The sequence below is a fragment of the Petaurus breviceps genome, unplaced genomic scaffold (genome assembly GCF_028583685.1).
Source record: "Petaurus breviceps papuanus isolate PSGF00001 unplaced genomic scaffold, PetGlider_PUasm1.0 184, whole genome shotgun sequence".
NCBI classification, from domain to species: Eukaryota; Metazoa; Chordata; class Mammalia; order Diprotodontia; family Petauridae; genus Petaurus; species Petaurus breviceps.
In genome coordinates this window covers 755,899-766,837 of record NW_027185793.1, presented here as the reverse complement: position 1 = coordinate 766,837, position 10,939 = coordinate 755,899, and the positions used below count along the sequence as shown (strand labels likewise).

Here is a 10,939-nt window from a genome sequence, read left to right as displayed (position 1 = left end):
CAATGGCTCAACCACCACCATATACAGAACAGAAAACGGAGGCCCACAGAGGTTGCTATTTCTCTGAGGTCACATAGCTAGTTAATAGCCTTTCTTATCCTTTGAGATAACCCTGCATTTCATCGGATCATTGGATAATAGAGCATAGATTTAGACCTGGAGAGAACCTTTAAGGCCATGTAGTCTAGAGTCTCATTCAATGGTTGAGGAAACTGGAGCCCAGACACATTGGGACTTGGTCAAGGTCGTACATGTAGTAAGTGGCAGGAAATGGAACTTGAAAACAGTGATTCCACATCCATTAATTAAAAATAAAATAAAATAGCTATATTCTAAAATACCATTTTGTTTATTTATTTATTTAGTAAAATAATGCTAGGATGACGTCAGGGAGTTGGCAACACTTTTCAGCTTCTGGCAACCTGGGACGGCGCTTACTGACTGCCCAAAACATAAACCTGTCTTCTTCCTACTCGCTTCCCTCCTCTTCCCCAAATCTCCACTGCAGAGACAACCCCGCAAGAGGCTGTTGCAGTCACTCCAGCTTCCAATCCCCGGTGAGTGAACAGAGGGATGGAGAGACTCAGAAGGGAGAGCCTGCTACGGCACCGCTGAACCCAGCATATAGGAGAGAGGGAGGGGCCACAGGGGAAGGAGGGAGCAGTCTGGCCAGGGTGCAGCACTGGTTGCGGCTCCCTCTGGTCAATCTCTTCCTGAACCTTGTCCTGGGGCTAGAAAGAGACGCCTTTTGGGGAGAACCTGTGCCTTTGCGGCCAGACCTCGGGGAAAGGAATGGAATAAGCGGGAGGTGGAGAAGAGGGAGGGTAGGAGAGAGAGGGAGAGGGAGAGAGGTGAAGGACGATTCTAGAGGAAAGCAAAAGGGGAATAGCGGCTGCACTTCCACTGATGTTGGAGCGGGAGCGAGCCTAGTGCAGGGTGAGTATGAAGCTGGAGACTCGCCTGGCCGAGGCGCCGACTCGCAGCTGTTGGGGGGTGTGCTGCGTTGGGGGCGGGGGAGGTGGGGGAAGCGGTCACAGCCGTCTGCTCCCCGGGAACCCATCCTCTTGCCCTCAGCTCCTTCCCAGGAGATAGAGCCTCACAGGTGGCTCAAATGTGGGAAACATTGGGGGCAGGGGTCTCCCCCCCCCCAAAAAAAAAAAAAGAAATATAGTTGGAAAACTCGCTCCCCTTGCCAAATGTCTTCCGGACACCCAAAACAAAATCTCGATCATCCTCTACCCTCTTATGCACAAAAGCCTGACATCCCAACCTCATCACTTCGCGGGATGGTGTAGCTAAGGTTATTAAAATCAAACCTAAGGAAACCCGGCCATAGCTGGAGACCCCAGTAAGAAGCAGCTGGCTGCTGTGATAAAATACCTGCCAAGCTAGTCAATTGCAGGCCGATTGGCAACCCTACACTCACTCACTTCGCTGGTTCGGTCCCTGCGGGAAGAGTAAGGAGAGTAAGAGACACAGCTGCTTTGGGAGAGGGCATTCGGAGGTTGGAGAGACAAACATTTAGCATCCTCCAACACAGCACCACACACACACACACACACACACACACACACACACACACACACACACGTTTCCTAAGACGTGATCATACAGATATAATGGTCGGTCGGGTCTCCAGTTCTCCCTCCAGAAGGGAGCTTGTTGGCTGTTGGTTTTTGTTTTTCTATTCTCTTAGACTGACAGGGGAAAGTTTGAGATCCTTTCCGGCGAAGTTATAAAGTTGTGGTGAGGTCTGTGGCGCACTTTTGCGAGAGGGTGCAGCTGTTTGCACAGGGGAGGACACTGGAGAAAGGGATGGAGAGTGGGTTTGCAGAGTACCTAGCTTGAGCGGAGATTGGGTGGAGCAGGAGCTGAGCCCTGAAATTTCATGATGTGTCTGAAGCCTTGGCCCTTTGTGACTGCAAAGCTCCACCATCTAGAGTCAGTCCAGGAATATCCGTGATTAATTAGGCTAATCATGGGGGTAGCAGCTCTATTTCCGTGGTTTGTTTTAGCCTGCTCTAAAAACTTGAGTCCAGGCTACTCTTAGTGTTTAGGATGCCTTTGGCTCCCTTATGCTTGAGGTATTTTCTATGGATGCCTCTAAAGTGAGGTTATTGGTTTGAAAAAATATTCTTTTAAAGGGTGTTTCTTTTTAACCAGAATATATTCTGCTTTGTCAGATAGCTCTTAGATCTGTTAAGTGAAAGACAATAGAAATTTTTGCTATTGATAGTTAATCTCAGTTGCACTTTGCAAACAGTATTTTTGCTAAGTGTTTATGGAAATTAATGCAGAGCATATCTAATCAAAATGTTTACAAAATGCAGATTTGACAACCAGTAACAGCCTCCTTATGGAATTGACTTTCATTTCAATCAGGCATGGAGGTTTAATTTCAAACCTTTTCTATTCTTCAGCAAGTCTGAAGATTTTTTTAAAAAGACCTTTCAGTGTAAACATCTTTATTTGGTCATTAAATCTAGACACATTCTTCTAATGTGGATATCTTATCTTATGTTAAAAGGTATATTTTCTTATCCATAAAATATGCCTGATTTGATAAAACAAAATCACATGCTATGAAAACTTGCATTCTTGAATCAATTATCAACATCATCTCCATACCTACCCTCCCATAGCTATTCAAATTTTATTTATTTATTTATCATCAGGGTGAGCTTTAGAAATTTTGCTTTTGGATTGATATGCTGTAGTGATTGCCTCTGAGTTCAGAATTGTTGGATATGCAATAACATAACCACATAGTAGAATATGAATAATTATTAATAGTGCTTTTTACCACTGTGGCACATTCTTACATAGTTTTCCATTTCTGGGAAGCTTTTCACTTGTGCTGCAATATTGAATGCTGAAAGATAAGAAAGAGAGATAATTTATCTTTGAAAGATTTAAAAGGACATGATCACAGGTAGATCCACCTGATTTTTTTGCTGGTTTCCATTTAATGTTAAAATTAACCAGACATCACTAGATTTAATAAAAAGTTTGGGTTGTTTTTGTTTTTGCTTTTTTTTTTTTTTTTTTTGCTTATTCCAATTGTGCAAGATTTATTTCATCTAGTATTTCATCACTTGGGTAAAATTGCTTTTTAAAAGTCAGTTGTTTGTGTTTAACACTATTATTGTTAACTCATCATTATTTATATTCTTTTTAAAGCATAAATGAAGAGTGATTTTCACATGAAATAAAAAAGCTTTTGATTGTAGAAGAACATTGCAAGCACCATTTTTAACCTAAAAATATCAGGAAAAAGTATGAAAGAGCAATCTGACTGATCCTCAAACCTGGAAACCACCATATCCACTAGAAGACACAGAATGGCCCTGCATCAAACCTTCACCACTAGCTTTCTTGAAGAATGGTGCTTGGATAACTCACTGTCTGGCTGCAGGAAGCACCAGAATGTCTGGAAAAAACTGAGACAAATACGCATTGTAGGGCTCTTCATGGGCATAATGGCCATTTGCATGTTCTCACTTTCAACTAGTGCCTTTTTCAAGATAGAGACACACAGCACAGATCAGGCCAACAGTTTAGGTCATCTGGAATTAATGTCTGAATACCATCAAAGAACTCTATTAGACTTAAAGGAGAAGGTTCAGGATGGTACTCCTGAGCCGCTTCCTACAAAATATGAAAATACAACTGAACATCCTCAAGGAGACTATCCAAGAGACCTCTTTTCCCTTCAGGAGCGAAGAAGAGGTGCAATAATTCTTCACGTCCTTGGAATGATCTACATGTTCATTGCCTTAGCCATAGTCTGTGATGAATTCTTTGTTCCTTCTCTGACTGTCATCACTGAAAAGTTGGCCATTTCTGATGATGTAGCCGGGGCAACTTTCATGGCTGCTGGGGGCTCAGCTCCAGAACTTTTCACATCTCTGATAGGAGTCTTCATAGCTCATAGCAATGTTGGCATTGGCACAATTGTAGGCTCAGCAGTATTCAATATCTTGTTCGTTATTGGGATGTGTGCATTGTTTTCAAGAGAGATCCTAAACCTTACCTGGTGGCCACTCTTTAGGGATGTCTCATTTTATATTATTGACTTGATCATGCTAATAATTTTTTTTCTGGATAATTTCATCGCATGGTGGGAGAGTTTGTTGCTGTTAACAGCTTATATTTGCTATGTGACTTTCATGAAATTCAACGTTCAGGTGGAAGCATGGGTGAAGCAGCTGCTAAATAGAAACAAAGTCGTGAAAGTAACTGCAGCAGCAGCAGCAGCAGCAGAGAATGATGCAAAGGTTGGTTGTGTGTTCTTTTTTATTCATTTAGACCAATGTTCTTTTGCAGTTTCAAATCTGCCCTTTGTGAAATTGTGGTAGAGTCGTGGGTCATGGCAGATAATATGCAGTGCATCATGAATAACAATTGAGCCAACATATCATTATATACCCTTCTGAGCTGGACCTTAGCCTCATAGGTCACCCAGAGCTGCAGATGTGGAGATGCTATTAGAAAAAGTCTATCTTCACATTCTGCCTCCCCTCCCCCATCACCTTGTGGTTGTGGCTGTGGCTGTGACTGGCAGGTGCTCTTGAGAGACAAGGTCTGCCCTATGGGGTAGTGAATGGTGAGTAAGAGCTGAGCCAATAGCCAAATTGACAAAAACAGTTTCAGGTAATAGTCTTGCAAGAGTATGGTATATCCTATGTAGTCATGAGCTAGAAACTCTTCTGGCCTCCTCAGGTATTAGGATACTAGGAATTACTGACCCAACACAAACAGGGCCATTAAAAAAAAATAGGTTCACATGGTCCATGAGGATGCAGCTGGCAAACACAAGACAAAGATGTACATTGAATTTATGGCCAAGTGTCCAACTTTCTCCTTGTTCCATCATGGGGAAAATGCTAGAGTGGCAGCAGGTAGAAAGCAGCTTCCATTGAGTGAAAGATTCCCCAGGTTTTGAGGAGGCAGAAAACTGCCTCAAAAGATGCTTTTTCTGAGGTCATGGGGACACCAGGGACCATATCACCAACACAAAACCTTCCATTATATAGGAAAGAAAGAAACCTTTATGTTCTAGTTATCAACATGGTACCAATATAGCAGTGTCCCCTAATTCCCATGTGGTTTATAATACTATTTGCTTCACAGCTTAAGGACTTCCCCACTGAAATTCTTCCTGTATCACAGGGCCCACTTAAACACAGGTAATGTGCACAGGTATGGGTAAGGCCTATTATATATCTGCCTATTCCATTACATATTGGAGACAACATGGTATAGTGTATAAAGAGCCTCCCTTGGAGTCTAGAAGACCTAGTGGTTAAGGCTCATCATTGACTTTTATTGACTTTGTGATCATGGCCATGTTCCTTAACATCTTTGTGCCCTAAGCAACTCTCTAAAAATCTAAGTCCCAGAATAATTGCTTATTTCCATTGATAGAATGAATTCCTTACCCCACCCTCACCCCAGTTTTATATACCAAGGTAATCACAGATCTGGATTTAAAAAATAATAAGATATATAATATACTTCATTCACAACATTCATCTCAGAACTGAAAATGAAATATTTGTCAGTATTGATAATTTAGAAATCACTAAGGCAATCTTAGCCTTTGCCTTCTCTCTAGGCATTTGAAGGAGTAATAATTACAAAGATTTTGTGTGAAGTGTTATGTCAAAATATTCATGTGAATATGCTTTCATATTGTAATTCAGTAGTGTGAGGATTGGAAATTCCCATCACCAATGTTGATCTTAATTGATCTATGACTTAGTAGCTGAGCCCTAGGCAAATTGTTTTTTTTTTTAGACACATAGAGGTCAAGAGACTTGTCCAGAGTTATACATCTAGTTAATGTCAGAGGTGAGTTTTTAACCCAGGTCATACTGAATCCAGTTCAGCATTCTATTCTCCATATCAACTTTATCTGATTTCTTTCTATCATACATCCCATCAATTTAAAAAAATTGAGAATGTACCCCCAATTGATGCAGTTACTCACTTACAAACACATAGTGCTCTACTTTCGTAATAGAAAACTTATACCAAAACTTATAATTTTAAAGATGACTTTTGATCATAGGGCAATGACATGAGAGCAGCAAAGTAATATGGAAAGATTCATACTTTAGGAAAATCATTTTGAAATTATATGAAGGATGGATTGAAGAAGGGAAAGATTTATGGCAAGGAGACCAATTGAAGGCAATTGCCATATGCCAGGTGAAATATGATGGGGGCCTGGTCTTAGCTAGAATAGTAGAAAGAAGGAGCAAGTGTGAGAGATGGTAAAGTAGAACCATCAAAGAGTGGCAATTGATTGAATGTGTAGGCTAAGGGAAAGTGAAGAGTCAAGGATGAAACTGATGTTGTGAAGGTTACTGGAAGAATGGGGTTTGGGAGGTGGTTAGACTTGTGGGAAAAGACAAAGTAATCATATCTGAGATTCAGGTTATCACACATCCATTCCTATGCATTCTTTGCCACTTAGTGGCACTCAAAATAAAAAGGGGGTAGGTAGGACTCATACTCACCATTCTCTGTCCCAAAATGTAAACACAACAGCCATAAGGTGACCTAAGGGCACAGGACATGGGGGTAGAATTTCACTAAAGGCGCCTCCACAGCTGCTCTTGATTGAGCCATAGATCAATTGAGATCAACATGGGTGATGGAAATTTCCACACCATGAATTCCTCCACGATACTGAATTACAATACTAAAGACTATTCACATGAATATTTTTACATAAATGCCACATACAAAATCTTTGTTAACCACTACTCCTCCAGATGTCTTGAGAGAAGGTGAAGTGTCCAGAAAGGTTAATGCCCAGTTCAAAAGGAATGAGACTGGGAATTTGCACAACATAGGTAGGGGATTGTTGGAGGACAAGGGTGTTTTTTGTTGGAGACAAGCTGGAGTGAAGGTAGGATGTGACTCGACTCAACTTTCCATTCTTCAGTTTGTTTCTCACATACCCATGGGGTTGGGTCCAGGCCTCTTGAGATGTGGCAATGGGCACTGCTCTATATCATGCTACCTTTTGGCATCCTAGTGACAGACATTTTGGTATGGTAGAAAGAGTATTAAAGTTAAAATCAAAGTTAAAGTTAGCATTAAAAGTAAACCTTGGTTCCAATCGCACCTCTGCCACATGGTCACTGTGTAACCATGAATCAATCTCTTGACATCTCTGAGTCTCCTTGTCCTTCTCTGTAAAAAAATTGTAACAATAATAACTATATACCTGAGAGCTGTTATGAGAATTTAGATGGGCATTTCATAATTAGCAATGCAATTTTTTAAGTCACATGAGAATTGTTTAGCTAATTAGTTCTTTAAAAGGTGTTTTTGAAGAGTATTATACCTTTTATCAAGAAGACCACATCACTGTACCTGGTGAGTAAATTGCCCATGGCATTATAGACTTAATAACATAATTTGGCACAGTCAGTCCTCTCACTCTAGGTAGATGAGGTTTAGCTGGTCAGAAAGCAATCTGGATTCATAAAAACACATGGTCATCCTTGAACTGTGCTCGAGGCTTCTTCTATTCAATGATTCATTTGGATGTTTTATAATAAATAGGTCCTAAAACATAATACTATATCTTTATTAACATGGGTCAAGCAATTTCTTATATTTTAATGGTCAATCTGACCTGCAGGCAGGAAAAGATTATGGAACAGGTAAACATAGTACGGGAAAAGTAAATTTGTGAAATTATTTTGCTACAAAATTACATTTTATTTGCTGAAATGTGGTCATGGAGATTTAGAGACTAACACTAATACATTCTTGAGGCTGGTTTTAAACAGAGAAACAAATACATATGCAAAATTATCATACTAGCATCTGGGTGAATTTTTATGTATACATAAAACAAATGTTAGCATAAGGATATGATTTTTATCACAAAGAAATAATAAAAATATCTTATTGAATTTACATAAGTCCTTGCCAGTAAAATATGGTAATAACCATTTTTGCAGATGTCACAAAATGGTGGTGAAGGACAGAAATGACATTGATGATAATTTTCTTTTCCTGAAGTGATCACATGTATTTAACAGGCCCCAGTTTATATGTATAATGAAGCCTGTGAAGTGGTCATGTTAATTCTAATTCACACACTGTTTCCATTGATCTGGAATTAATGACTGTATTTTCATATAGTCATAATTTCAAATTGTGTGAATTGTCACATACGTGTGATCACTGAAGGAAGTTCATTATTCATACTAATTAGAATCTTCCTGCTATAAAAATCTGTTTCTCTTCAGAAAGACATTATAACCTGATTATACACATGCATTATTTCATTTGACCTTCACAAGGGTTTTGTGAGAGAGGTAAAATTTTGTCATCTTCATATTAGAGGTGAGGAAATCAGAGGCAAGTGACTTAGCTGAGGTCACAAGCTAGTAACAGCTCAGACAAGAAACACTAGAGACCCATAAATATTGTGCCACAATCAGGCATTTCACCAGCATTCATTTTTAGCATATTTGACTTCCAATGAAATGGTAAAGAGAAGAGGGAGAGAGGGAGGAAAGGAGGGGGGGGGGGGAAGAGAGAGAGAGAGACAAAGAGAGACAGAGACAGAGAGATCAGAAAGCATGAGAAAGTTGGAATGATTAGTGATTGCATTTGTGGAGGGAGTACCCCTCACATCATGGAGGTGATCATAGATCACCTATGAATAGTGCTTCTTTATATGGGTGCTCCCTCCAATGGTGTAGATTACAATAAGGATAGTAGTATTTTGTCTTCTGTGCATATGTTATCTAGTAAATGTGGTGGAGGCCTTCCTCTGATTGTCCTAATGTTTTGTAAATACCAGTGAAGCACTTGGATTTTGTATCTGTTATCACTCAGTCTTTTCCATTCTTACTTTTCTAAGTGTGTCCTTATTTGTGTACATGTGGGTCTATTTCTATCTACATATACATATCTGATAAGTGTGTCAATGCATACCATAATATTAGCATTGCAAAAGGCCTTGCAAGGTCATCACCATGATGCAGTGATGCTTATTTAAGAAAAACATCTTTTTTAAGCACTCTCAAAACAACTTTACCAACACCATTTACACAAAACAGTATGCTAGATACAAATAAATCTTATCTGCTCATTAACAAAGGCCTATGAGGAAGCTAATTTGAGAGTCCCTTATTGGAGATTTTTCTTTTTGTCAGATATATTTTAAAATAATAAAAATGCATTTTTAAGGTAAATCAGAATTCATATTTTTTACTAATTCAAACTGACCATTCCCCTTAGTTATGTCTAATTTGCTATATTTGGATATTACATTTTACATGGAAATTTTACACATAAATGCTATGTTTAATTTTGATGTAAAAACAAAATAGAAGGAATAATGACAACTATTACCCTCCCAACAATGCATATCATTCACCTGTGAGATATGTCAATGATTTTCTTGTTCAAGTACATATTTTCTTTTGCAAGTCATGTTCTAAGGCTAATTTTTATGGAAATCATTTCACCATTGTTAATTCCTGTGATATAGATGTAGCTATATCATCGATGATAGCAGCATTTGCATATTGTCTTAAGGGTCATAAAATGTTTTCCTCGCAGCAATCATGTGAGGTAGGTACTGCAGACATCATTAATCCCACTTTACAGATGAGAAAATTGAGCTTTTGAGAGTTTGTGACTTGTCCAGGGGCACACATAATGTTATGAATGTTGAGGTGGGATTTGAAGATAGATCTCTTCTGACTCCAAGGCCAGGGCTCTTTCTAGGATGTGATTCTGCCTCTACATGAATTGGAAATATCTTGCAAACAAAGTAAGAGTAGAAAAGCAAATTAAAGATGTGTTTATGTTGTTACCTGATATATTTGCTCTTCTTCAAAAGTAATAGTAAACATTCTTGTATTTTTAAGTTAAAATTGCATAATTGAGAGGTAACATGACATCCTAAAGAGATCCCTGAATTTAAAGTCATCAGAAAACTGGGTTCAGACCCCACTTCTGACATTTATTAGTCATATGACCCTGACCAAGCCACTTAATCTCACTGACATTCAGTTTCCTCTCTGGTAAAATGGAGATAATAGTAACCATAGAGTTTACCAAACAGCATTATGAGGATCAAAAGAGATGCTGTATAGAAGATAATTTTGTAAACCATAAAACACTATTTAAATGCCAATTATCATAATTATTATGCTGTATAATTTTATTAAGGAAATTTCTTTGATTTTATTTCTGAATTGAGTGAAAATATTTCTTGGCAATTGTAGTCTATTATCATGCTTTGGGAGCTTTGTAGAAGTCTGCCCCCAAAGTACTGAGCATAAGATGTACTGTATCATTATTTTTTTTAGTCTATATGTGTTTGAGCAGCTGTCCTACTTCTCTAGTTGTTAATGTTGGCCTGTAGCCATATAGACTGCCTTTTCATCCAGACTTCACTGCCCTGTGGCATTAGCAGGTGGACAGTAAGAAAATAAATTCTAAGCTAATTGCTTCCCTCAGTTCTGAGGTCCCCACTGAGAGGAATGTTCCCTATAAGTATGCGGAATGAAAATTGTTGTGTATGCAATGGCTATTTGTATAAGCATTATACCAGCTCTTTGTGTTATCTTTTGGATCCTCAAGCAAGATATACTTTAAGACAGTTTTAGAGGCTCCTTGATCCATATGGAAGTGAAAACAAGATAGGATTTGAAATTAGAAGACCTGTACTGAATTCTGGCTTTACTACTTACTAGCAATCTGATCTTGGGCTTCAGTTTTCTCAGCTTCAAAATTAAAGAGTTGGCCTAGATAGTCTCAAAAGCTTCTAGCTCTAAATTTCAGTAGTATTTATTAAAGCACTCACTGTTTTAGTCTCTATGCATTGTAAAAAAAAAAAAAAACTTTAGAAATACTTCTGGGAAATGAGAATGTTAATTTTATTCATTTTAGC

At 38.7% G+C, this 10,939-nt stretch overlaps 1 protein-coding gene across 3 annotated transcripts in view; it reads left to right on the top strand.

Annotated features, from left to right (window-relative positions):
- Positions 1-440: 440 nt before the first annotated feature.
- The window catches only part of SLC24A2 (solute carrier family 24 member 2), a 330,161-nt gene continuing 319,662 nt past the window's right edge, over positions 441-10,939 (top strand). For 2 of the 3 annotated variants that reach the window (XM_069088076.1, XM_069088074.1), the window contains exons 1-2: positions 564-936; positions 3,181-4,277. In XM_069088076.1, coding sequence (XP_068944177.1) covers positions 3,342-4,277 — 936 coding nt within the window. In that variant the 5' untranslated portion in view covers positions 564-936; positions 3,181-3,341. The other variant, XM_069088075.1, reaches the window with a different exon arrangement.